The following is a 26,880-nucleotide window of genomic DNA, read 5'->3' on the forward strand; positions in this document are numbered from 1 at the left end:
TCTGTTGGGAGCCAATGGCATTCACCTGACCTCATACCACAGGGAAAAAGGTGGGAGAACGCGGGACACAGAAAGGGAAGGGAAATCCCTGGGCAGCAGCCCTCTGCCAAGAGCGGCAGCGTCCGCCTCTCCGTGGTCTCCCCAGCGCTGCAGCCGGTGAAGACCACGGTGGCTACAAAGATGATTTTTGCCCTGCTTTCCCTTTGCACTGTCATGGCCATGGTGGCGATTTCACATGGGCCGAGAAACTCCCTGGCAGCTCCGGCTGGGCAGGGACCAAGCGAGAGGCACCACTGATGTGCCTCCGTGTATTACACTGGGGTGCGGGTGGAGATCTGCCCGTCCCAGACACTCCCCAGGAAGTTGGTACCGCAGAACGGAACACGGACATGGACAAGACAGTGCTCTACTGGCAGTGGGGACTTGCCCAATGGGCAATCTCGAAGCTCATCCCCTCATCACCCTTGGGAAACGTCCCTTTGGAAGCAATGTCCTCTCGCAGTGGCACACCAGGAACAGAGATCCTGCCATGGAGAGGCCCCATCCCACCACCAGGATATACGCCACACCCACGCATCGGTGTCACAAAGGCACCAAGAGCACAGCCATGTCCACAAGCACAGAGGTCAGCACCAAAGGAGCCAATCCCATCTCACGGGATGGGATCTCAAGGAGCAAAGCATCCATGGGGTCGCGTCACCTGATTTTATGTTTGGTAAGGGTTTGGGGGGGCTTCTGTCTCCTTGGTAAAGGCAGCCACTGGGAGCCCTGTCCTGCCGCGTGGGTGTGTATTTTGTGGGTGCCAGGGCTTTGGCTGCCCGGGGCAGCTGTGAGTCGCTGAGCTGGGGTGGGGCTGAAGGCCGGGGCTGGCCGGCGGGCGTGCCTGTGATGCGCTCTGGCGCCTGTGACAGCACAAGGGACGAGTCACAATGGGGGCGGTGATCAGGGGCGCCAGCAGGCAGCGCTGCCCCAGTACGGCCTGGGCCAGCGGTGAGTGTGCACGCGTGGGGAGGCTGGGCTGGGCCGGACGAGGGCCGGGGCAGAAACGCGGGCCCCCGGGGGGTTGGGTTCTCACCCTGCATCGAGGGCCCAGCCGCTCGCGGGAACGCCTTGGGCAGGACACGGTGCCGCCGCTGCCGGGGCTGGGCACAGGCCTTGCTGCCTCCCAGCTGCCTCACCCCCTCTGCTACCCGCCCCCAGCTCTCTGCGGCTCCCATCCCCGTTCCCCCCCACTGCCAGCTCCCCCCCTCCCAGCCCTACTGAACTCCTTCTCTCCCTCCTCCTGCAGGCCATGGCTGCCACAAAATTCCTCGCCCTGGTCGTGCTAAGCATCATCCAGTACCCGCAGATGGTTGGTGGTGAGCTGGATGAGGCCACACGTGAGCGCGTGCAGCAGCACGCGGACAACCTGAGCCAGGAGATGACTCGGCTGCTGCAGGAGCTGGAGCTGAGGAGCCAGGAGCAGAGTGGCGTGGACTGGGGAGCCCTGCTCTTCGCTGCCTTGCAGCAGTGGCAGTTCTGGGCCATTGCTGGCGTCCTGGTCCTCCCCTTTGGGCTCTGGTGGTGGCTCAGCAAAAGGAGCCCTGAGCCAGACAGCAGCAGCGACGAGGAGAGCTCCAGCAGCGACACAGACCAGGAGGAGGAGGAAGATGACAGTGACGATGCAAATGACCTGGGAAGGTTTTTTGAGGAGCACATACAGTGGCCAGTTCAGGACCTTGCCACAGAGTGCCGGGTGGTGAAGGCAGTGGTGGCCGACCTCATCCGTGTCTGCCAAGTGCTCTTGTCAAATAGTTTCTTCCCAGTGCTGCAACCAGCCATTGGGGTGGGCAGCGCCTTCGAAGGTTGGAGTCCCCGTGAGGAAGACATCATCTACCGCCTGCTCGTGCCCCTGCAGCCCCCCCGTGGGCACGCCTTCCACCTGGAGCTGGGCACTGCAAGGGAGATGCTGGCGAGGAACTTCTGCATCCGCGTGGAGCTGGAGTGCACCTGCACGAGGGAGCGGCCGGCAGGAGAGATGCTGTGCTTCCTCCACCACCCCGAGGAGGAGCTGAGGAGGAATCAGGACCCCAGCCTCCTAGGCACCCTCTGCACCGGCTCCTACCTCGATGTGCAGAAAACTGCCCGCTGGTTCCAGATATTGGTGAAAGCTGCCTGGGTGGTTTTGCCCGAGTCGGCCCAATGCCGTCTAACGGTGCTGCCCTCCAGCCGCTCCTGCAAATTCCGGGTGACAAAAGGCAACAACAAAAGCCTCTGCATTGAGATGATGTTTGGGGTGCAGCAAGGTGACTCGGACATCTTCCTGAGCAGCCAGAGTACAGAGGCCATCTTCACCCCAAGCACGATGTGGACCGAGAGCTGCGCCGTGGCAGAGGTGAAGTTCTTCAGGCACGTGGCCAGGCAGGCCCCGCACGACAGCTTCCACCTCAGATGCCTGCAGGTCTGCGCCCGCATCCTGGTGGGCACAGGCTTTTCCACCTATACCTTGAAGACAGTTGTGATGCACCTCCTGACCACCATACCCCTGTCAGGCTGGCGCGGGAGGGATTTCCTGCTGCGGCTGCAGGATATCATGCGATACCTGCGCTGCTGCCTGGAGGAGAAACGCCTTGACCACTTCTTCTTTGGCAACGAGAGGGTGCCTGAAGAGATCAGCTTGCCCCCAGACTTCCGAACAGTCGAACCGCTCAACCTCTTCCAGCGCCTGGTGCAGCACCCGGCCACCCATGCCGAGGCGCTGCGTGAGTTCGTGGAGTTGCGAGATCGGCTCACAAGACTGCTGATCTACGGCCGCTGAAAGAGGTCTTCCTGCGCAGAGCTCTGTTTGTGGGTCTCACAGCTGACAGCAGATGATGACCTCATAGCGTAGGGAAAAAGAGGGGAGACTGCGGAACATTTCACACGGAATCTGCCCATCCTAGACACTCCCCGGGGAGCTGGTGCCGCTGAACTGAGCACGCTGGACACGGAGAACATGCTGCTCTATACGCAGTGGGCAGTGCTGCCGCACCTTTCCTCCCCAGCAAAAGCCCACTCTGGGGAGTGGGACCCGATGCAGCTGAAGGGAGGGGCCATTGCAAGGAACCTCGCGCCAGAGACTGCCGGTACCACCTGGACAGCGACCGCCCTCCCTCTTCGAGAGAGTCCCTTCCCTCTGGGAGCTTTACCGTGTGCAAAGATGTCAACAAATCTCTTGTTTAACGCACAAACGAGTGTCCGTGCATCACTTTGTCGGGGAATGGGGGCATAGGGTGCTGACTGCTCAGCTGCCGCAGAGTCAGGGAGCATTTTGCAGAAGAGCTGGTGCAGTGGGCTCTGGTATCATGCTTCACTGGGCTTTGGCTTCCCAGGGGTTGTGAACCAATCCCAGTAGGCAGCTTGGCATCACACAGCTGCTCAATCACTTTCCCCCAGTGGAATGGGGGGAGAGAGTCTGAAGGGCAAAAGCGGGAAGACTTGTGGGCTGGGAGAGGACAGTTTAGTAGGCAAAGCAAAAGCTACATGCCCAGGCAAAGCAAAATAAAGAATTCATTTGCTACTCCCCTGGTCTGCTGAGCAGACCTGCCTTTTCGGGAAGCATTCCGCCTCCCTGGGGCTCGGGTTGAAGGCGTTACCGGGAAACTTCCTAGCCTTGTACGGCCCTCAGGTTATTAGCCTTCTTGCTTTTTCATGTGGGTACCAACTAAGCTGCGATGACAAGCCCAAGGGCGGCCAAAAGAGACTTCAGGGCCTCGGGGAGGTTGTTAAAGGGATCAGGAGCGCAGGTAGTATTCTCCTCTGTCCTGCTCTTTGTGCTCTGCTGGTGGCTCAGGACAAGGAGCCATCAGCCAGACCGCAGCAGCGAGGAAGCACGGAGGATAAGGAGGAGGAAGAAAGGGAAAACCTTGCACAGCAGCACCCTGCCAAGAGCGTCGGCGTCCTCGTCCTGATGGTCTCCCCATGCAAAGGAGCTGGTGATGACCACAGTGGATACAAAGATTCCGCCTCTCCACTGGGGAACACTGGGATTGCTGCCACACGTTTCCTCCTCAGCAAAAGCACACTCTGGGGAGTCTGCCCCAATGCAGCTGAAGAGGCCGGTTGCAAGGAGGCTTGTGACAGAGATTCCCGTGACCACCTGGACGGTGACTGCCCTCCCTCTTTGAGAGAGTCCATTCTCTCCGGGAGCTTTACCCTGTGCAAAGGTGCCAATAAACGGCAATGATGCAATGTCAACCCACCACGGCATCCACGGGACTTAACACATGCAGCAAGGTTAAAGAAAGCTTTTGCGATGTCTCCAATTCAAAGCATGCGCTTGTGCAGCCGTGAAGCTTCATGCTGGAACTCAGTCGCGTTGGGTGCGACTCATCGCGCAGACGGGGTTTGGCCACTGACATCCTGCCACAGCATTTGAGAGACTGCTTTGCAAACGTCTCTGAGCAGTGCACGTGGTTCCCTCCACCACCAGGAGGTATCAGGCTTGCCAGATAGCCGGGGGCTGTCTGAGGGGGTTTCTGTGTCCCTGACACCCTTGGGCTGTGTGTGGGAGGGACTGGCCAGCAGGCGGCAGGTCTTGGGAGAGTGGGGCGGTGCCGGCGGTCCCCGCGGCCACTTCCAACCGTGGGAGGTGTTAGGAAACTTTCGCAACCGACCCGTGCCGACCCAGGAGAGAGGCTAGGATGCAAAGTATAGCATTACAAGAGTAGCTCTTTATTCGTGCGCATGAGGTGCCCCATTCAAATCGGGGCACCCCGAATGCGTTTTTACGCCAGGTTCTTATACCTTTCTCTAGCGTTCAGGTACAACATGATTTCACCAATCACTACTTAACACACACACACTACTGTTCTGCAAAGCAGCCATAATTCTGTGGCGTCACCATCCATCTGCTTCTTTCTTGAGCTAAACGACCCTGGCGTTGGTCTTGCCACAGTTACTTACCTATGATGCCAGATAATGGGAAAGTTGCTAGAGGGAGCACAGAGGTGCTAGAGGGGCTAGGATGCAGACATGATAGTCTGGGACTGGAGAATTCAGAGCACGTGACTAACGGACAGGATCCAGGAAAAGGCAAGCAGGCAAAGCGGAGCCACCCGCCCACCCGCATTAGAACCAGTGCCACCAGGAAAGCACGTAAGGTATCAGCAACTGGAGATTCCTTACTGAGAGGCACCGAAGCACTTCTTTGCCACCCAAACAATTTCTCTAGAGAAGTTTGCTGCCCACCAGGACTTCACGTCTGTGACGTCGCTGAGAGGCTGCCAAGCCTGCTGAACCGTACAGGATATCGTGCACTCCTCCTGTGCAAAGTAGGGTCTAACAATACTGTGACGAGGCAACTTAGAACCATCCAAAGAGACTGTCTTTCCCTCGGAGCAATGCTAAAAGGATCAGGAGCACAGGTGGCGTTCTCCTCTATCCTCCCAGAGGAAGGGGTTCAGGAAGGAGGAGACAAATTGAACAGGTGAATGCCTGGCTGCGTAGCTGGTACTCCAGGTTTTGGCTTCTGTGATCACGGATCTACCTTTGAGAAGCCGGGTCTGTTGGGAGCCAATGGCATTCACCTGACCTCATACCACAGGGAAAAAGGTGGGAGAACGCGGGACACAGAAAGGGAAGGGAAATCCCTGGGCAGCAGCCCTCTGCCAAGAGCGGCAGCGTCCGCCTCTCCGTGGTCTCCCCAGCGCTGCAGCCGGTGAAGACCACGGTGGCTACAAAGATGATTTTTGCCCTGCTTTCCCTTTGCACTGTCATGGCCATGGTGGCGATTTCACATGGGCCGAGAAACTCCCTGGCAGCTCCGGCTGGGCAGGGACCAAGCGAGAGGCACCACTGATGTGCCTCCGTGTATTACACTGGGGTGCGGGTGGAGATCTGCCCGTCCCAGACACTCCCCAGGAAGTTGGTACCGCAGAACGGAACACGGACATGGACAAGACAGTGCTCTACTGGCAGTGGGGACTTGCCCAATGGGCAATCTCGAAGCTCATCCCCTCATCACCCTTGGGAAACGTCCCTTTGGAAGCAATGTCCTCTCGCAGTGGCACACCAGGAACAGAGATCCTGCCATGGAGAGGCCCCATCCCACCACCAGGATATACGCCACACCCACGCATCGGTGTCACAAAGGCACCAAGAGCACAGCCATGTCCACAAGCACAGAGGTCAGCACCAAAGGAGCCAATCCCATCTCACGGGATGGGATCTCAAGGAGCAAAGCATCCATGGGGTCGCGTCACCTGATTTTATGTTTGGTAAGGGTTTGGGGGGGCTTCTGTCTCCTTGGTAAAGGCAGCCACTGGGAGCCCTGTCCTGCCGCGTGGGTGTGTATTTTGTGGGTGCCAGGGCTTTGGCTGCCCGGGGCAGCTGTGAGTCGCTGAGCTGGGGTGGGGCTGAAGGCCGGGGCTGGCCGGCGGGCGTGCCTGTGATGCGCTCTGGCGCCTGTGACAGCACAAGGGACGAGTCACAATGGGGGCGGTGATCAGGGGCGCCAGCAGGCAGCGCTGCCCCAGTACGGCCTGGGCCAGCGGTGAGTGCGCACGCGTGGGGAGGCTGGGCTGGGCCGGACGAGGGCCGGGGCAGAAACGCGGGCCCCCGGGGGGTTGGGTTCTCACCCTGCATCGAGGGCCCAGCCGCTCGCGGGAACGCCTTGGGCAGGACACGGTGCCGCCGCTGCCGGGGCTGGGCACAGGCCTTGCTGCCTCCCAGCTGCCTCACCCCCTCTGCTACCCGCCCCCAGCTCTCTGCGGCTCCCATCCCCGTTCCCCCCCACTGCCAGCTCCCTCCCTCCCACCCCTACTGAACCCCTTCTCTCCCTCCTCCTGCAGGCCATGGCTGCCACAAAATTCCTCGCCCTGGTCGTGCTAAGCATCATCCAGTACCCGCAGATGGTTGGTGGTGAGCTGGATGAGGCCACACGTGAGCGCGTGCAGCAGCATGCGGACAACCTGAGCCAGGAGATGACTCGGCTGCTGCAGGAGCTGGAGCTGAGGAGCCAGGAGCAGAGTGGCGTGGACTGGGGAGCCCTGCTCTTCGCTGCCTTGCAGCAGTGGCAGTTCTGGGCCATTGCTGGCGTCCTGGTCCTCCCCTTTGGGCTCTGGTGGTGGCTCAGCAAAAGGAGCCCTGAGCCAGACAGCAGCAGCGACGAGGAGAGCTCCAGCAGCGACACAGACCAGGAGGAGGAGGAAGATGACAGTGACGATGCAAATGACCTGGGAAGGTTTTTTGAGGAGCACATACAGTGGCCAGTTCAGGACCTTGCCACAGAGTGCCGGGTGGTGAAGGCAGTGGTGGCCGACCTCATCCGTGTCTGCCAAGTGCTCTTGTCAAATAGTTTCTTCCCAGTGCTGCAACCAGCCATTGGGGTGGGCAGCGCCTTCGAAGGTTGGAGTCCCCGTGAGGAAGACATCATCTACCGCCTGCTCGTGCCCCTGCAGCCCCCCCGTGGGCACGCCTTCCACCTGGAGCTGGGCACTGCAAGGGAGATGCTGGCGAGGAACTTCTGCATCCGCGTGGAGCTGGAGTGCACCTGCACGAGGGAGCGGCCGGCAGGAGAGATGCTGTGCTTCCTCCACCACCCCGAGGAGGAGCTGAGGAGGAATCAGGACCCCAGCCTCCTAGGCACCCTCTGCACCGGCTCCTACCTCGATGTGCAGAAAACTGCCCGCTGGTTCCAGATATTGGTGAAAGCTGCCTGGGTGGTTTTGCCCGAGTCGGCCCAATGCCGTCTAACGGTGCTGCCCTCCAGCCGCTCCTGCAAATTCCGGGTGACAAAAGGCAACAACAAAAGCCTCTGCATTGAGATGATGTTTGGGGTGCAGCAAGGTGACTCGGACATCTTCCTGAGCAGCCAGAGTACAGAGGCCATCTTCACCCCAAGCACGATGTGGACCGAGAGCTGCGCCGTGGCAGAGGTGAAGTTCTTCAGGCACGTGGCCAGGCAGGCCCCGCACGACAGCTTCCACCTCAGATGCCTGCAGGTCTGCGCCCGCATCCTGGTGGGCACAGGCTTTTCCACCTATACCTTGAAGACAGTTGTGATGCACCTCCTGACCACCATACCCCTGTCAGGCTGGCGCGGGAGGGATTTCCTGCTGCGGCTGCAGGATATCATGCGATACCTGCGCTGCTGCCTGGAGGAGAAACGCCTTGACCACTTCTTCTTTGGCAACGAGAGGGTGCCTGAAGAGATCAGCTTGCCCCCAGACTTCCGAACAGTCGAACCGCTCAACCTCTTCCAGCGCCTGGTGCAGCACCCGGCCACCCATGCCGAGGCGCTGCGTGAGTTCGTGGAGTTGCGAGATCGGCTCACAAGACTGCTGATCTACGGCCGCTGAAAGAGGTCTTCCTGCGCAGAGCTCTGTTTGTGGGTCTCACAGCTGACAGCAGATGATGACCTCATAGCGTAGGGAAAAAGAGGGGAGACTGCGGAACATTTCACACGGAATCTGCCCATCCTAGACACTCCCCGGGGAGCTGGTGCCGCTGAACTGAGCACGCTGGACACGGAGAACATGCTGCTCTATACGCAGTGGGCAGTGCTGCCGCACCTTTCCTCCCCAGCAAAAGCCCACTCTGGGGAGTGGGACCCGATGCAGCTGAAGGGAGGGGCCATTGCAAGGAACCTCGCGCCAGAGACTGCCGGTACCACCTGGACAGCGACCGCCCTCCCTCTTCGAGAGAGTCCCTTCCCTCTGGGAGCTTTACCGTGTGCAAAGATGTCAACAAATCTCTTGTTTAACGCACAAACGAGTGTCCGTGCATCACTTTGTCGGGGAATGGGGGCATAGGGTGCTGACTGCTCAGCTGCCGCAGAGTCAGGGAGCATTTTGCAGAAGAGCTGGTGCAGTGGGCTCTGGTATCATGCTTCACTGGGCTTTGGCTTCCCAGGGGTTGTGAACCAATCCCAGTAGGCAGCTTGGCATCACACAGCTGCTCAATCACTTTCCCCCAGTGGAATGGGGGGAGAGAGTCTGAAGGGCAAAAGCGGGAAGACTTGTGGGCTGGGAGAGGACAGTTTAGTAGGCAAAGCAAAAGCTACATGCCCAGGCAAAGCAAAATAAAGAATTCATTTGCTACTCCCCTGGTCTGCTGAGCAGACCTGCCTTTTCGGGAAGCATTCCGCCTCCCTGGGGCTCGGGTTGAAGGCGTTACCGGGAAACTTCCTAGCCTTGTACGGCCCTCAGGTTATTAGCCTTCTTGCTTTTTCATGTGGGTACCAACTAAGCTGCGATGACAAGCCCAAGGGCGGCCAAAAGAGACTTCAGGGCCTCGGGGAGGTTGTTAAAGGGATCAGGAGCGCAGGTAGTATTCTCCTCTGTCCTGCTCTTTGTGCTCTGCTGGTGGCTCAGGACAAGGAGCCATCAGCCAGACCGCAGCAGCGAGGAAGCACGGAGGATAAGGAGGAGGAAGAAAGGGAAAACCTTGCACAGCAGCACCCTGCCAAGAGCGTCGGCGTCCTCGTCCTGATGGTCTCCCCATGCAAAGGAGCTGGTGATGACCACAGTGGATACAAAGATTCCGCCTCTCCACTGGGGAACACTGGGATTGCTGCCACACGTTTCCTCCTCAGCAAAAGCACACTCTGGGGAGTCTGCCCCAATGCAGCTGAAGAGGCCGGTTGCAAGGAGGCTTGTGACAGAGATTCCCGTGACCACCTGGACGGTGACTGCCCTCCCTCTTTGAGAGAGTCCATTCTCTCCGGGAGCTTTACCCTGTGCAAAGGTGCCAATAAACGGCAATGATGCAATGTCAACCCACCACGGCATCCACGGGACTTAACACATGCAGCAAGGTTAAAGAAAGCTTTTGCGATGTCTCCAATTCAAAGCATGCGCTTGTGCAGCCGTGAAGCTTCATGCTGGAACTCAGTCGCGTTGGGTGCGACTCATCGCGCAGACGGGGTTTGGCCACTGACATCCTGCCACAGCATTTGAGAGACTGCTTTGCAAACGTCTCTGAGCAGTGCACGTGGTTCCCTCCACCACCAGGAGGTATCAGGCTTGCCAGATAGCCGGGGGCTGTCTGAGGGGGTTTCTGTGTCCCTGACACCCTTGGGCTGTGTGTGGGAGGGACTGGCCAGCAGGCGGCAGGTCTTGGGAGAGTGGGGCGGTGCCGGCGGTCCCCGCGGCCACTTCCAACCGTGGGAGGTGTTAGGAAACTTTCGCAACCGACCCGTGCCGACCCAGGAGAGAGGCTAGGATGCAAAGTATAGCATTACAAGAGTAGCTCTTTATTCGTGCGCATGAGGTGCCCCATTCAAATCGGGGCACCCCGAATGCGTTTTTACGCCAGGTTCTTATACCTTTCTCTAGCGTTCAGGTACAACATGATTTCACCAATCACTACTTAACACACACACACTACTGTTCTGCAAAGCAGCCATAATTCTGTGGCGTCACCATCCATCTGCTTCTTTCTTGAGCTAAACGACCCTGGCGTTGGTCTTGCCACAGTTACTTACCTATGATGCCAGATAATGGGAAAGTTGCTAGAGGGAGCACAGAGGTGCTAGAGGGGCTAGGATGCAGACATGATAGTCTGGGACTGGAGAATTCAGAGCACGTGACTAACGGACAGGATCCAGGAAAAGGCAAGCAGGCAAAGCGGAGCCACCCGCCCACCCGCATTAGAACCAGTGCCACCAGGAAAGCACGTAAGGTATCAGCAACTGGAGATTCCTTACTGAGAGGCACCGAAGCACTTCTTTGCCACCCAAACAATTTCTCTAGAGAAGTTTGCTGCCCACCAGGACTTCACGTCTGTGACGTCGCTGAGAGGCTGCCAAGCCTGCTGAACCGTACAGGATATCGTGCACTCCTCCTGTGCAAAGTAGGGTCTAACAATACTGTGACGAGGCAACTTAGAACCATCCAAAGAGACTGTCTTTCCCTCGGAGCAATGCTAAAAGGATCAGGAGCACAGGTGGCGTTCTCCTCTATCCTCCCAGAGGAAGGGGTTCAGGAAGGAGGAGACAAATTGAACAGGTGAATGCCTGGCTGCGTAGCTGGTACTCCAGGTTTTGGCTTCTGTGATCACGGATCTACCTTTGAGAAGCCGGGTCTGTTGGGAGCCAATGGCATTCACCTGACCTCATACCACAGGGAAAAAGGTGGGAGAACGCGGGACACAGAAAGGGAAGGGAAATCCCTGGGCAGCAGCCCTCTGCCAAGAGCGGCAGCGTCCGCCTCTCCGTGGTCTCCCCAGCGCTGCAGCCGGTGAAGACCACGGTGGCTACAAAGATGATTTTTGCCCTGCTTTCCCTTTGCACTGTCATGGCCATGGTGGCGATTTCACATGGGCCGAGAAACTCCCTGGCAGCTCCGGCTGGGCAGGGACCAAGCGAGAGGCACCACTGATGTGCCTCCGTGTATTACACTGGGGTGCGGGTGGAGATCTGCCCGTCCCAGACACTCCCCAGGAAGTTGGTACCGCAGAACGGAACACGGACATGGACAAGACAGTGCTCTACTGGCAGTGGGGACTTGCCCAATGGGCAATCTCGAAGCTCATCCCCTCATCACCCTTGGGAAACGTCCCTTTGGAAGCAATGTCCTCTCGCAGTGGCACACCAGGAACAGAGATCCTGCCATGGAGAGGCCCCATCCCACCACCAGGATATACGCCACACCCACGCATCGGTGTCACAAAGGCACCAAGAGCACAGCCATGTCCACAAGCACAGAGGTCAGCACCAAAGGAGCCAATCCCATCTCACGGGATGGGATCTCAAGGAGCAAAGCATCCATGGGGTCGCGTCACCTGATTTTATGTTTGGTAAGGGTTTGGGGGGGCTTCTGTCTCCTTGGTAAAGGCAGCCACTGGGAGCCCTGTCCTGCCGCGTGGGTGTGTATTTTGTGGGTGCCAGGGCTTTGGCTGCCCGGGGCAGCTGTGAGTCGCTGAGCTGGGGTGGGGCTGAAGGCCGGGGCTGGCCGGCGGGCGTGCCTGTGATGCGCTCTGGCGCCTGTGACAGCACAAGGGACGAGTCACAATGGGGGCGGTGATCAGGGGCGCCAGCAGGCAGCGCTGCCCCAGTACGGCCTGGGCCAGCGGTGAGTGTGCACGCGTGGGGAGGCTGGGCTGGGCCGGACGAGGGCCGGGGCAGAAACGCGGGCCCCCGGGGGGTTGGGTTCTCACCCTGCATCGAGGGCCCAGCCGCTCGCGGGAACGCCTTGGGCAGGACACGGTGCCGCCGCTGCCGGGGCTGGGCACAGGCCTTGCTGCCTCCCAGCTGCCTCACCCCCTCTGCTACCCGCCCCCAGCTCTCTGCGGCTCCCATCCCCGTTCCCCCCCACTGCCAGCTCCCCCCCTCCCAGCCCTACTGAACTCCTTCTCTCCCTCCTCCTGCAGGCCATGGCTGCCACAAAATTCCTCGCCCTGGTCGTGCTAAGCATCATCCAGTACCCGCAGATGGTTGGTGGTGAGCTGGATGAGGCCACACGTGAGCGCGTGCAGCAGCACGCGGACAACCTGAGCCAGGAGATGACTCGGCTGCTGCAGGAGCTGGAGCTGAGGAGCCAGGAGCAGAGTGGCGTGGACTGGGGAGCCCTGCTCTTCGCTGCCTTGCAGCAGTGGCAGTTCTGGGCCATTGCTGGCGTCCTGGTCCTCCCCTTTGGGCTCTGGTGGTGGCTCAGCAAAAGGAGCCCTGAGCCAGACAGCAGCAGCGACGAGGAGAGCTCCAGCAGCAACACAGACCAGGAGGAGGAGGAAGATGACAGTGACGATGCAAATGACCTGGGAAGGTTTTTTGAGGAGCACATACAGTGGCCAGTTCAGGACCTTGCCACAGAGTGCCGGGTGGTGAAGGCAGTGGTGGCCGACCTCATCCGTGTCTGCCAAGTGCTCTTGTCAAATAGTTTCTTCCCAGTGCTGCAACCAGCCATTGGGGTGGGCAGCGCCTTCGAAGGTTGGAGTCCCCGTGAGGAAGACATCATCTACCGCCTGCTCGTGCCCCTGCAGCCCCCCCGTGGGCACGCCTTCCACCTGGAGCTGGGCACTGCAAGGGAGATGCTGGCGAGGAACTTCTGCATCCGCGTGGAGCTGGAGTGCACCTGCACGAGGGAGCGGCCGGCAGGAGAGATGCTGTGCTTCCTCCACCACCCCGAGGAGGAGCTGAGGAGGAATCAGGACCCCAGCCTCCTAGGCACCCTCTGCACCGGCTCCTACCTCGATGTGCAGAAAACTGCCCGCTGGTTCCAGATATTGGTGAAAGCTGCCTGGGTGGTTTTGCCCGAGTCGGCCCAATGCCGTCTAACGGTGCTGCCCTCCAGCCGCTCCTGCAAATTCCGGGTGACAAAAGGCAACAACAAAAGCCTCTGCATTGAGATGATGTTTGGGGTGCAGCAAGGTGACTCGGACATCTTCCTGAGCAGCCAGAGTACAGAGGCCATCTTCACCCCAAGCACGATGTGGACCGAGAGCTGCGCCGTGGCAGAGGTGAAGTTCTTCAGGCACGTGGCCAGGCAGGCCCCGCACGACAGCTTCCACCTCAGATGCCTGCAGGTCTGCGCCCGCATCCTGGTGGGCACAGGCTTTTCCACCTATACCTTGAAGACAGTTGTGATGCACCTCCTGACCACCATACCCCTGTCAGGCTGGCGCGGGAGGGATTTCCTGCTGCGGCTGCAGGATATCATGCGATACCTGCGCTGCTGCCTGGAGGAGAAACGCCTTGACCACTTCTTCTTTGGCAACGAGAGGGTGCCTGAAGAGATCAGCTTGCCCCCAGACTTCCGAACAGTCGAACCGCTCAACCTCTTCCAGCGCCTGGTGCAGCACCCGGCCACCCATGCCGAGGCGCTGCGTGAGTTCGTGGAGTTGCGAGATCGGCTCACAAGACTGCTGATCTACGGCCGCTGAAAGAGGTCTTCCTGCGCAGAGCTCTGTTTGTGGGTCTCACAGCTGACAGCAGATGATGACCTCATAGCGTAGGGAAAAAGAGGGGAGACTGCGGAACATTTCACACGGAATCTGCCCATCCTAGACACTCCCCGGGGAGCTGGTGCCGCTGAACTGAGCACGCTGGACACGGAGAACATGCTGCTCTATACGCAGTGGGCAGTGCTGCCGCACCTTTCCTCCCCAGCAAAAGCCCACTCTGGGGAGTGGGTCCCGATGCAGCTGAAGGGAGGGGCCATTGCAAGGAACCTCGCGCCAGAGACTGCCGGTACCACCTGGACAGCGACCGCCCTCCCTCTTCGAGAGAGTCCCTTCCCTCTGGGAGCTTTACCGTGTGCAAAGATGTCAACAAATCTCTTGTTTAACGCACAAACGAGTGTCCGTGCATCACTTTGTCGGGGAATGGGGGCATAGGGTGCTGACTGCTCAGCTGCCGCAGAGTCAGGGAGCATTTTGCAGAAGAGCTGGTGCAGTGGGCTCTGGTATCATGCTTCACTGGGCTTTGGCTTCCCAGGGGTTGTGAACCAATCCCAGTAGGCAGCTTGGCATCACACAGCTGCTCAATCACTTTCCCCCAGTGGAATGGGGGGAGAGAGTCTGAAGGGCAAAAGCGGGAAGACTTGTGGGCTGGGAGAGGACAGTTTAGTAGGCAAAGCAAAAGCTACATGCCCAGGCAAAGCAAAATAAAGAATTCATTTGCTACTCCCCTGGTCTGCTGAGCAGACCTGCCTTTTCGGGAAGCATTCCGCCTCCCTGGGGCTCGGGTTGAAGGCGTTACCGGGAAACTTCCTAGCCTTGTACGGCCCTCAGGTTATTAGCCTTCTTGCTTTTTCATGTGGGTACCAACTAAGCTGCGATGACAAGCCCAAGGGCGGCCAAAAGAGACTTCAGGGCCTCGGGGAGGTTGTTAAAGGGATCAGGAGCGCAGGTAGTATTCTCCTCTGTCCTGCTCTTTGTGCTCTGCTGGTGGCTCAGGACAAGGAGCCATCAGCCAGACCGCAGCAGCGAGGAAGCACGGAGGATAAGGAGGAGGAAGAAAGGGAAAACCTTGCACAGCAGCACCCTGCCAAGAGCGTCGGCGTCCTCGTCCTGATGGTCTCCCCATGCAAAGGAGCTGGTGATGACCACAGTGGATACAAAGATTCCGCCTCTCCACTGGGGAACACTGGGATTGCTGCCACACGTTTCCTCCTCAGCAAAAGCACACTCTGGGGAGTCTGCCCCAATGCAGCTGAAGAGGCCGGTTGCAAGGAGGCTTGTGACAGAGATTCCCGTGACCACCTGGACGGTGACTGCCCTCCCTCTTTGAGAGAGTCCATTCTCTCCGGGAGCTTTACCCTGTGCAAAGGTGCCAATAAACGGCAATGATGCAATGTCAACCCACCACGGCATCCACGGGACTTAACACATGCAGCAAGGTTAAAGAAAGCTTTTGCGATGTCTCCAATTCAAAGCATGCGCTTGTGCAGCCGTGAAGCTTCATGCTGGAACTCAGTCGCGTTGGGTGCGACTCATCGCGCAGACGGGGTTTGGCCACTGACATCCTGCCACAGCATTTGAGAGACTGCTTTGCAAACGTCTCTGAGCAGTGCACGTGGTTCCCTCCACCACCAGGAGGTATCAGGCTTGCCAGATAGCCGGGGGCTGTCTGAGGGGGTTTCTGTGTCCCTGACACCCTTGGGCTGTGTGTGGGAGGGACTGGCCAGCAGGCGGCAGGTCTTGGGAGAGTGGGGCGGTGCCGGCGGTCCCCGCGGCCACTTCCAACCGTGGGAGGTGTTAGGAAACTTTCGCAACCGACCCGTGCCGACCCAGGAGAGAGGCTAGGATGCAAAGTATAGCATTACAAGAGTAGCTCTTTATTCGTGCGCATGAGGTGCCCCATTCAAATCGGGGCACCCCGAATGCGTTTTTACGCCAGGTTCTTATACCTTTCTCTAGCGTTCAGGTACAACATGATTTCACCAATCACTACTTAACACACACACACTACTGTTCTGCAAAGCAGCCATAATTCTGTGGCGTCACCATCCATCTGCTTCTTTCTTGAGCTAAACGACCCTGGCGTTGGTCTTGCCACAGTTACTTACCTATGATGCCAGATAATGGGAAAGTTGCTAGAGGGAGCACAGAGGTGCTAGAGGGGCTAGGATGCAGACATGATAGTCTGGGACTGGAGAATTCAGAGCACGTGACTAACGGACAGGATCCAGGAAAAGGCAAGCAGGCAAAGCGGAGCCACCCGCCCACCCGCATTAGAACCAGTGCCACCAGGAAAGCACGTAAGGTATCAGCAACTGGAGATTCCTTACTGAGAGGCACCGAAGCACTTCTTTGCCACCCAAACAATTTCTCTAGAGAAGTTTGCTGCCCACCAGGACTTCACGTCTGTGACGTCGCTGAGAGGCTGCCAAGCCTGCTGAACCGTACAGGATATCGTGCACTCCTCCTGTGCAAAGTAGGGTCTAACAATACTGTGACGAGGCAACTTAGAACCATCCAAAGAGACTGTCTTTCCCTCGGAGCAATGCTAAAAGGATCAGGAGCACAGGTGGCGTTCTCCTCTATCCTCCCAGAGGAAGGGGTTCAGGAAGGAGGAGACAAATTGAACAGGTGAATGCCTGGCTGCGTAGCTGGTACTCCAGGTTTTGGCTTCTGTGATCACGGATCTACCTTTGAGAAGCCGGGTCTGTTGGGAGCCAATGGCATTCACCTGACCTCATACCACAGGGAAAAAGGTGGGAGAACGCGGGACACAGAAAGGGAAGGGAAATCCCTGGGCAGCAGCCCTCTGCCAAGAGCGGCAGCGTCCGCCTCTCCGTGGTCTCCCCAGCGCTGCAGCCGGTGAAGACCACGGTGGCTACAAAGATGATTTTTGCCCTGCTTTCCCTTTGCACTGTCATGGCCATGGTGGCGATTTCACATGGGCCGAGAAACTCCCTGGCAGCTCCGGCTGGGCAGGGACCAAGCGAGAGGCACCACTGATGTGCCTCCGTGTATTACACTGGGGTGCGGGTGGAGATCTGCCCGTCCCAGACACTCCCCAGGAAGTTGGTACCGCAGAACGGAACACGGACATGGACAAGACAGTGCTCTACTGGCAGTGGGGACTTGCCCAATGGGCAATCTCGAAGCTCATCCCCTCATCACCCTTGGGAAACGTCCCTTTGGAAGCAATGTCCTCTCGCAGTGGCACACCAGGAACAGAGATCCTGCCATGGAGAGGCCCCATCCCACCACCAGGATATACGCCACACCCACGCATCGGTGTCACAAAGGCACCAAGAGCACAGCCATGTCCACAAGCACAGAGGTCAGCACCAAAGGAGCCAATCCCATCTCACGGGATGGGATCTCAAGGAGCAAAGCATCCATGGGGTCGCGTCACCTGATTTTATGTTTGGTAAGGGTTTGGGGGGGCTTCTGTCTCCTTGGTAAAGGCAGCCACTGGGAGCCCTGTCCTGCCGCGTGGGTGTGTATTTTGTGGGTGCCAGGGCTTTGGCTGCCCGGGGCAGCTGTGAGTCGCTGAGCTGGGGTGGGGCTGAAGGCCGGGGCTGGCCGGCGGGCGTGCCTGTGATGCGCTCTGGCGCCTGTGACAGCACAAGGGACGAGTCACAATGGGGGCGGTGATCAGGGGCGCCAGCAGGCAGCGCTGCCCCAGTACGGCCTGGGCCAGCGGTGAGTGTGCACGCGTGGGGAGGCTGGGCTGGGCCGGACGAGGGCCGGGGCAGAAACGCGGGCCCCCGGGGGGTTGGGTTCTCACCCTGCATCGAGGGCCCAGCCGCTCGCGGGAACGCCTTGGGCAGGACACGGTGCCGCCGCTGCCGGGGCTGGGCACAGGCCTTGCTGCCTCCCAGCTGCCTCACCCCCTCTGCTACCCGCCCCCAGCTCTCTGCGGCTCCCATCCCCGTTCCCCCCCACTGCCAGCTCCCCCCCTCCCAGCCCTACTGAACTCCTTCTCTCCCTCCTCCTGCAGGCCATGGCTGCCACAAAATTCCTCGCCCTGGTCGTGCTAAGCATCATCCAGTACCCGCAGATGGTTGGTGGTGAGCTGGATGAGGCCACACGTGAGCGCGTGCAGCAGCACGCGGACAACCTGAGCCAGGAGATGACTCGGCTGCTGCAGGAGCTGGAGCTGAGGAGCCAGGAGCAGAGTGGCGTGGACTGGGGAGCCCTGCTCTTCGCTGCCTTGCAGCAGTGGCAGTTCTGGGCCATTGCTGGCGTCCTGGTCCTCCCCTTTGGGCTCTGGTGGTGGCTCAGCAAAAGGAGCCCTGAGCCAGACAGCAGCAGCGACGAGGAGAGCTCCAGCAGCAACACAGACCAGGAGGAGGAGGAAGATGACAGTGACGATGCAAATGACCTGGGAAGGTTTTTTGAGGAGCACATACAGTGGCCAGTTCAGGACCTTGCCACAGAGTGCCGGGTGGTGAAGGCAGTGGTGGCCGACCTCATCCGTGTCTGCCAAGTGCTCTTGTCAAATAGTTTCTTCCCAGTGCTGCAACCAGCCATTGGGGTGGGCAGCGCCTTCGAAGGTTGGAGTCCCCGTGAGGAAGACATCATCTACCGCCTGCTCGTGCCCCTGCAGCCCCCCCGTGGGCACGCCTTCCACCTGGAGCTGGGCACTGCAAGGGAGATGCTGGCGAGGAACTTCTGCATCCGCGTGGAGCTGGAGTGCACCTGCACGAGGGAGCGGCCGGCAGGAGAGATGCTGTGCTTCCTCCACCACCCCGAGGAGGAGCTGAGGAGGAATCAGGACCCCAGCCTCCTAGGCACCCTCTGCACCGGCTCCTACCTCGATGTGCAGAAAACTGCCCGCTGGTTCCAGATATTGGTGAAAGCTGCCTGGGTGGTTTTGCCCGAGTCGGCCCAATGCCGTCTAACGGTGCTGCCCTCCAGCCGCTCCTGCAAATTCCGGGTGACAAAAGGCAACAACAAAAGCCTCTGCATTGAGATGATGTTTGGGGTGCAGCAAGGTGACTCGGACATCTTCCTGAGCAGCCAGAGTACAGAGGCCATCTTCACCCCAAGCACGATGTGGACCGAGAGCTGCGCCGTGGCAGAGGTGAAGTTCTTCAGGCACGTGGCCAGGCAGGCCCCGCACGACAGCTTCCACCTCAGATGCCTGCAGGTCTGCGCCCGCATCCTGGTGGGCACAGGCTTTTCCACCTATACCTTGAAGACAGTTGTGATGCACCTCCTGACCACCATACCCCTGTCAGGCTGGCGCGGGAGGGATTTCCTGCTGCGGCTGCAGGATATCATGCGATACCTGCGCTGCTGCCTGGAGGAGAAACGCCTTGACCACTTCTTCTTTGGCAACGAGAGGGTGCCTGAAGAGATCAGCTTGCCCCCAGACTTCCGAACAGTCGAACCGCTCAACCTCTTCCAGCGCCTGGTGCAGCACCCGGCCACCCATGCCGAGGCGCTGCGTGAGTTCGTGGAGTTGCGAGATCGGCTCACAAGACTGCTGATCTACGGCCGCTGAAAGAGGTCTTCCTGCGCAGAGCTCTGTTTGTGGGTCTCACAGCTGACAGCAGATGATGACCTCATAGCGTAGGGAAAAAGAGGGGAGACTGCGGAACATTTCACACGGAATCTGCCCATCCTAGACACTCCCCGGGGAGCTGGTGCCGCTGAACTGAGCACGCTGGACACGGAGAACATGCTGCTCTATACGCAGTGGGCAGTGCTGCCGCACCTTTCCTCCCCAGCAAAAGCCCACTCTGGGGAGTGGGTCCCGATGCAGCTGAAGGGAGGGGCCATTGCAAGGAACCTCGCGCCAGAGACTGCCGGTACCACCTGGACAGCGACCGCCCTCCCTCTTCGAGAGAGTCCCTTCCCTCTGGGAGCTTTACCGTGTGCAAAGATGTCAACAAATCTCTTGTTTAACGCACAAACGAGTGTCCGTGCATCACTTTGTCGGGGAATGGGGGCATAGGGTGCTGACTGCTCAGCTGCCGCAGAGTCAGGGAGCATTTTGCAGAAGAGCTGGTGCAGTGGGCTCTGGTATCATGCTTCACTGGGCTTTGGCTTCCCAGGGGTTGTGAACCAATCCCAGTAGGCAGCTTGGCATCACACAGCTGCTCAATCACTTTCCCCCAGTGGAATGGGGGGAGAGAGTCTGAAGGGCAAAAGCGGGAAGACTTGTGGGCTGGGAGAGGACAGTTTAGTAGGCAAAGCAAAAGCTACATGCCCAGGCAAAGCAAAATAAAGAATTCATTTGCTACTCCCCTGGTCTGCTGAGCAGACCTGCCTTTTCGGGAAGCATTCCGCCTCCCTGGGGCTCGGGTTGAAGGCGTTACCGGGAAACTTCCTAGCCTTGTACGGCCCTCAGGTTATTAGCCTTCTTGCTTTTTCATGTGGGTACCAACTAAGCTGCGATGACAAGCCCAAGGGCGGCCAAAAGAGACTTCAGGGCCTCGGGGAGGTTGTTAAAGGGATCAGGAGCGCAGGTAGTATTCTCCTCTGTCCTGCTCTTTGTGCTCTGCTGGTGGCTCAGGACAAGGAGCCATCAGCCAGACCGCAGCAGCGAGGAAGCACGGAGGATAAGGAGGAGGAAGAAAGGGAAAACCTTGCACAGCAGCACCCTGCCAAGAGCGTCGGCGTCCTCGTCCTGATGGTCTCCCCATGCAAAGGAGCTGGTGATGACCACAGTGGATACAAAGATTCCGCCTCTCCACTGGGGAACACTGGGATTGCTGCCACACGTTTCCTCCTCAGCAAAAGCACACTCTGGGGAGTCTGCCCCAATGCAGCTGAAGAGGCCGGTTGCAAGGAGGCTTGTGACAGAGATTCCCGTGACCACCTGGACGGTGACTGCCCTCCCTCTTTGAGAGAGTCCATTCTCTCCGGGAGCTTTACCCTGTGCAAAGGTGCCAATAAACGGCAATGATGCAATGTCAACCCACCACGGCATCCACGGGACTTAACACATGCAGCAAGGTTAAAGAAAGCTTTTGCGATGTCTCCAATTCAAAGCATGCGCTTGTGCAGCCGTGAAGCTTCATGCTGGAACTCAGTCGCGTTGGGTGCGACTCATCGCGCAGACGGGGTTTGGCCACTGACATCCTGCCACAGCATTTGAGAGACTGCTTTGCAAACGTCTCTGAGCAGTGCACGTGGTTCCCTCCACCACCAGGAGGTATCAGGCTTGCCAGATAGCCGGGGGCTGTCTGAGGGGGTTTCTGTGTCCCTGACACCCTTGGGCTGTGTGTGGGAGGGACTGGCCAGCAGGCGGCAGGTCTTGGGAGAGTGGGGCGGTGCCGGCGGTCCCCGCGGCCACTTCCAACCGTGGGAGGTGTTAGGAAACTTTCGCAACCGACCCGTGCCGACCCAGGAGAGAGGCTAGGATGCAAAGTATAGCATTACAAGAGTAGCTCTTTATTCGTGCGCATGAGGTGCCCCATTCAAATCGGGGCACCCCGAATGCGTTTTTACGCCAGGTTCTTATACCTTTCTCTAGCGTTCAGGTACAACATGATTTCACCAATCACTACTTAACACACACACACTACTGTTCTGCAAAGCAGCCATAATTCTGTGGCGTCACCATCCATCTGCTTCTTTCTTGAGCTAAACGACCCTGGCGTTGGTCTTGCCACAGTTACTTACCTATGATGCCAGATAATGGGAAAGTTGCTAGAGGGAGCACAGAGGTGCTAGAGGGGCTAGGATGCAGACATGATAGTCTGGGACTGGAGAATTCAGAGCACGTGACTAACGGACAGGATCCAGGAAAAGGCAAGCAGGCAAAGCGGAGCCACCCGCCCACCCGCATTAGAACCAGTGCCACCAGGAAAGCACGTAAGGTATCAGCAACTGGAGATTCCTTACTGAGAGGCACCGAAGCACTTCTTTGCCACCCAAACAATTTCTCTAGAGAAGTTTGCTGCCCACCAGGACTTCACGTCTGTGACGTCGCTGAGAGGCTGCCAAGCCTGCTGAACCGTACAGGATATCGTGCACTCCTCCTGTGCAAAGTAGGGTCTAACAATACTGTGACGAGGCAACTTAGAACCATCCAAAGAGACTGTCTTTCCCTCGGAGCAATGCTAAAAGGATCAGGAGCACAGGTGGCGTTCTCCTCTATCCTCCCAGAGGAAGGGGTTCAGGAAGGAGGAGACAAATTGAACAGGTGAATGCCTGGCTGCGTAGCTGGTACTCCAGGTTTTGGCTTCTGTGATCACGGATCTACCTTTGAGAAGCCGGGTCTGTTGGGAGCCAATGGCATTCACCTGACCTCATACCACAGGGAAAAAGGTGGGAGAACGCGGGACACAGAAAGGGAAGGGAAATCCCTGGGCAGCAGCCCTCTGCCAAGAGCGGCAGCGTCCGCCTCTCCGTGGTCTCCCCAGCGCTGCAGCCGGTGAAGACCACGGTGGCTACAAAGATGATTTTTGCCCTGCTTTCCCTTTGCACTGTCATGGCCATGGTGGCGATTTCACATGGGCCGAGAAACTCCCTGGCAGCTCCGGCTGGGCAGGGACCAAGCGAGAGGCACCACTGATGTGCCTCCGTGTATTACACTGGGGTGCGGGTGGAGATCTGCCCGTCCCAGACACTCCCCAGGAAGTTGGTACCGCAGAACGGAACACGGACATGGACAAGACAGTGCTCTACTGGCAGTGGGGACTTGCCCAATGGGCAATCTCGAAGCTCATCCCCTCATCACCCTTGGGAAACGTCCCTTTGGAAGCAATGTCCTCTCGCAGTGGCACACCAGGAACAGAGATCCTGCCATGGAGAGGCCCCATCCCACCACCAGGATATACGCCACACCCACGCATCGGTGTCACAAAGGCACCAAGAGCACAGCCATGTCCACAAGCACAGAGGTCAGCACCAAAGGAGCCAATCCCATCTCACGGGATGGGATCTCAAGGAGCAAAGCATCCATGGGGTCGCGTCACCTGATTTTATGTTTGGTAAGGGTTTGGGGGGGCTTCTGTCTCCTTGGTAAAGGCAGCCACTGGGAGCCCTGTCCTGCCGCGTGGGTGTGTATTTTGTGGGTGCCAGGGCTTTGGCTGCCCGGGGCAGCTGTGAGTCGCTGAGCTGGGGTGGGGCTGAAGGCCGGGGCTGGCCGGCGGGCGTGCCTGTGATGCGCTCTGGCGCCTGTGACAGCACAAGGGACGAGTCACAATGGGGGCGGTGATCAGGGGCGCCAGCAGGCAGCGCTGCCCCAGTACGGCCTGGGCCAGCGGTGAGTGTGCACGCGTGGGGAGGCTGGGCTGGGCCGGACGAGGGCCGGGGCAGAAACGCGGGCCCCCGGGGGGTTGGGTTCTCACCCTGCATCGAGGGCCCAGCCGCTCGCGGGAACGCCTTGGGCAGGACACGGTGCCGCCGCTGCCGGGGCTGGGCACAGGCCTTGCTGCCTCCCAGCTGCCTCACCCCCTCTGCTACCCGCCCCCAGCTCTCTGCGGCTCCCATCCCCGTTCCCCCCCACTGCCAGCTCCCCCCCTCCCAGCCCTACTGAACTCCTTCTCTCCCTCCTCCTGCAGGCCATGGCTGCCACAAAATTCCTCGCCCTGGTCGTGCTAAGCATCATCCAGTACCCGCAGATGGTTGGTGGTGAGCTGGATGAGGCCACATGTGAGCGCGTGCAGCAGCACGCGGACAACCTGAGCCAGGAGATGACTCGGCTGCTGCAGGAGCTGGAGCTGAGGAGCCAGGAGCAGAGTGGCGTGGACTGGGGAGCCCTGCTCTTCGCTGCCTTGCAGCAGTGGCAGTTCTGGGCCATTGCTGGCGTCCTGGTCCTCCCCTTTGGGCTCTGGTGGTGGCTCAGCAAAAGGAGCCCTGAGCCAGACAGCAGCAGCGACGAGGAGAGCTCCAGCAGCGACACAGACCAGGAGGAGGAGGAAGATGACAGTGACGATGCAAATGACCTGGGAAGGTTTTTTGAGGAGCACATACAGTGGCCAGTTCAGGACCTTGCCACAGAGTGCCGGGTGGTGAAGGCAGTGGTGGCCGACCTCATCCGTGTCTGCCAAGTGCTCTTGTCAAATAGTTTCTTCCCAGTGCTGCAACCAGCCATTGGGGTGGGCAGCGCCTTCGAAGGTTGGAGTCCCCGTGAGGAAGACATCATCTACCGCCTGCTCGTGCCCCTGCAGCCCCCCCGTGGGCACGCCTTCCACCTGGAGCTGGGCACTGCAAGGGAGATGCTGGCGAGGAACTTCTGCATCCGCGTGGAGCTGGAGTGCACCTGCACGAGGGAGCGGCCGGCAGGAGAGATGCTGTGCTTCCTCCACCACCCCGAGGAGGAGCTGAGGAGGAATCAGGACCCCAGCCTCCTAGGCACCCTCTGCACCGGCTCCTACCTCGATGTGCAGAAAACTGCCCGCTGGTTCCAGATATTGGTGAAAGCTGCCTGGGTGGTTTTGCCCGAGTCGGCCCAATGCCGTCTAACGGTGCTGCCCTCCAGCCGCTCCTGCAAATTCCGGGTGACAAAAGGCAACAACAAAAGCCTCTGCATTGAGATGATGTTTGGGGTGCAGCAAGGTGACTCGGACATCTTCCTGAGCAGCCAGAGTACAGAGGCCATCTTCACCCCAAGCACGATGTGGACCGAGAGCTGCGCCGTGGCAGAGGTGAAGTTCTTCAGGCACGTGGCCAGGCAGGCCCCGCACGACAGCTTCCACCTCAGATGCCTGCAGGTCTGCGCCCGCATCCTGGTGGGCACAGGCTTTTCCACCTATACCTTGAAGACAGTTGTGATGCACCTCCTGACCACCATACCCCTGTCAGGCTGGCGCGGGAGGGATTTCCTGCTGCGGCTGCAGGATATCATGCGATACCTGCGCTGCTGCCTGGAGGAGAAACGCCTTGACCACTTCTTCTTTGGCAACGAGAGGGTGCCTGAAGAGATCAGCTTGCCCCCAGACTTCCGAACAGTCGAACCGCTCAACCTCTTCCAGCGCCTGGTGCAGCACCCGGCCACCCATGCCGAGGCGCTGCGTGAGTTCGTGGAGTTGCGAGATCGGCTCACAAGACTGCTGATCTACGGCCGCTGAAAGAGGTCTTCCTGCGCAGAGCTCTGTTTGTGGGTCTCACAGCTGACAGCAGATGATGACCTCATAGCGTAGGGAAAAAGAGGGGAGACTGCGGAACATTTCACACGGAATCTGCCCATCCTAGACACTCCCCGGGGAGCTGGTGCCGCTGAACTGAGCACGCTGGACACGGAGAACATGCTGCTCTATACGCAGTGGGCAGTGCTGCCGCACCTTTCCTCCCCAGCAAAAGCCCACTCTGGGGAGTGGGACCCGATGCAGCTGAAGGGAGGGGCCATTGCAAGGAACCTCGCGCCAGAGACTGCCGGTACCACCTGGACAGCGACCGCCCTCCCTCTTCGAGAGAGTCCCTTCCCTCTGGGAGCTTTACCGTGTGCAAAGATGTCAACAAATCTCTTGTTTAACGCACAAACGAGTGTCCGTGCATCACTTTGTCGGGGAATGGGGGCATAGGGTGCTGACTGCTCAGCTGCCGCAGAGTCAGGGAGCATTTTGCAGAAGAGCTGGTGCAGTGGGCTCTGGTATCATGCTTCACTGGGCTTTGGCTTCCCAGGGGTTGTGAACCAATCCCAGTAGGCAGCTTGGCATCACACAGCTGCTCAATCACTTTCCCCCAGTGGAATGGGGGGAGAGAGTCTGAAGGGCAAAAGCGGGAAGACTTGTGGGCTGGGAGAGGACAGTTTAGTAGGCAAAGCAAAAGCTACATGCCCAGGCAAAGCAAAATAAAGAATTCATTTGCTACTCCCCTGGTCTGCTGAGCAGACCTGCCTTTTCGGGAAGCATTCCGCCTCCCTGGGGCTCGGGTTGAAGGCGTTACCGGGAAACTTCCTAGCCTTGTACGGCCCTCAGGTTATTAGCCTTCTTGCTTTTTCATGTGGGTACCAACTAAGCTGCGATGACAAGCCCAAGGGCGGCCAAAAGAGACTTCAGGGCCTCGGGGAGGTTGTTAAAGGGATCAGGAGCGCAGGTAGTATTCTCCTCTGTCCTGCTCTTTGTGCTCTGCTGGTGGCTCAGGACAAGGAGCCATCAGCCAGACCGCAGCAGCGAGGAAGCACGGAGGATAAGGAGGAGGAAGAAAGGGAAAACCTTGCACAGCAGCACCCTGCCAAGAGCGTCGGCGTCCTCGTCCTGATGGTCTCCCCATGCAAAGGAGCTGGTGATGACCACAGTGGATACAAAGATTCCGCCTCTCCACTGGGGAACACTGGGATTGCTGCCACACGTTTCCTCCTCAGCAAAAGCACACTCTGGGGAGTCTGCCCCAATGCAGCTGAAGAGGCCGGTTGCAAGGAGGCTTGTGACAGAGATTCCCGTGACCACCTGGACGGTGACTGCCCTCCCTCTTTGAGAGAGTCCATTCTCTCCGGGAGCTTTACCCTGTGCAAAGGTGCCAATAAACGGCAATGATGCAATGTCAACCCACCACGGCATCCACGGGACTTAACACATGCAGCAAGGTTAAAGAAAGCTTTTGCGATGTCTCCAATTCAAAGCATGCGCTTGTGCAGCCGTGAAGCTTCATGCTGGAACTCAGTCGCGTTGGGTGCGACTCATCGCGCAGACGGGGTTTGGCCACTGACATCCTGCCACAGCATTTGAGAGACTGCTTTGCAAACGTCTCTGAGCAGTGCACGTGGTTCCCTCCACCACCAGGAGGTATCAGGCTTGCCAGATAGCCGGGGGCTGTCTGAGGGGGTTTCTGTGTCCCTGACACCCTTGGGCTGTGTGTGGGAGGGACTGGCCAGCAGGCGGCAGGTCTTGGGAGAGTGGGGCGGTGCCGGCGGTCCCCGCGGCCACTTCCAACCGTGGGAGGTGTTAGGAAACTTTCGCAACCGACCCGTGCCGACCCAGGAGAGAGGCTAGGATGCAAAGTATAGCATTACAAGAGTAGCTCTTTATTCGTGCGCATGAGGTGCCCCATTCAAATCGGGGCACCCCGAATGCGTTTTTACGCCAGGTTCTTATACCTTTCTCTAGCGTTCAGGTACAACATGATTTC

General features: G+C 58.8%; 5 protein-coding genes across 5 annotated transcripts; all 5 read left to right on the plus strand.

Moving 5' to 3' along the window:
- The first annotated feature begins 529 nt into the window (after positions 1-529).
- Positions 530-2,797, plus strand: LOC142409903 (inositol 1,4,5-trisphosphate receptor-interacting protein-like 1). Its single transcript, XM_075501660.1, is given in 3 exon segments — positions 530-715; positions 1,087-1,146; positions 1,148-2,797. Coding segments are annotated over 3 exon segments (1,896 nt in total).
- A 3,253-nt stretch (positions 2,798-6,050) lies between these two features.
- LOC142409904 (inositol 1,4,5-trisphosphate receptor-interacting protein-like 1) lies at positions 6,051-8,318 on the plus strand. Its single transcript, XM_075501661.1, is given in 3 exon segments — positions 6,051-6,236; positions 6,608-6,667; positions 6,669-8,318. Coding segments are annotated over 3 exon segments (1,896 nt in total).
- Positions 8,319-11,571: 3,253 nt separating this feature from the next.
- On the plus strand, positions 11,572-13,839 carry LOC142409905 (inositol 1,4,5-trisphosphate receptor-interacting protein-like 1). The gene is given in 3 exon segments (XM_075501662.1): positions 11,572-11,757; positions 12,129-12,188; positions 12,190-13,839. Coding segments are annotated over 3 exon segments (1,896 nt in total).
- A 3,253-nt stretch (positions 13,840-17,092) lies between these two features.
- On the plus strand, positions 17,093-19,360 carry LOC142409906 (inositol 1,4,5-trisphosphate receptor-interacting protein-like 1). The gene is given in 3 exon segments (XM_075501663.1): positions 17,093-17,278; positions 17,650-17,709; positions 17,711-19,360. Coding segments are annotated over 3 exon segments (1,896 nt in total).
- Positions 19,361-22,613: 3,253 nt separating this feature from the next.
- On the plus strand, positions 22,614-24,881 carry LOC142409907 (inositol 1,4,5-trisphosphate receptor-interacting protein-like 1). Its single transcript, XM_075501664.1, is given in 3 exon segments — positions 22,614-22,799; positions 23,171-23,230; positions 23,232-24,881. Coding segments are annotated over 3 exon segments (1,896 nt in total).
- The last annotated feature ends 1,999 nt before the right edge of the window (positions 24,882-26,880 follow it).

Source organism: Mycteria americana, chromosome 5 (genome assembly GCF_035582795.1).
Source record: "Mycteria americana isolate JAX WOST 10 ecotype Jacksonville Zoo and Gardens chromosome 5, USCA_MyAme_1.0, whole genome shotgun sequence".
Lineage (NCBI taxonomy): Eukaryota > Metazoa > Chordata > Aves > Ciconiiformes > Ciconiidae > Mycteria > Mycteria americana.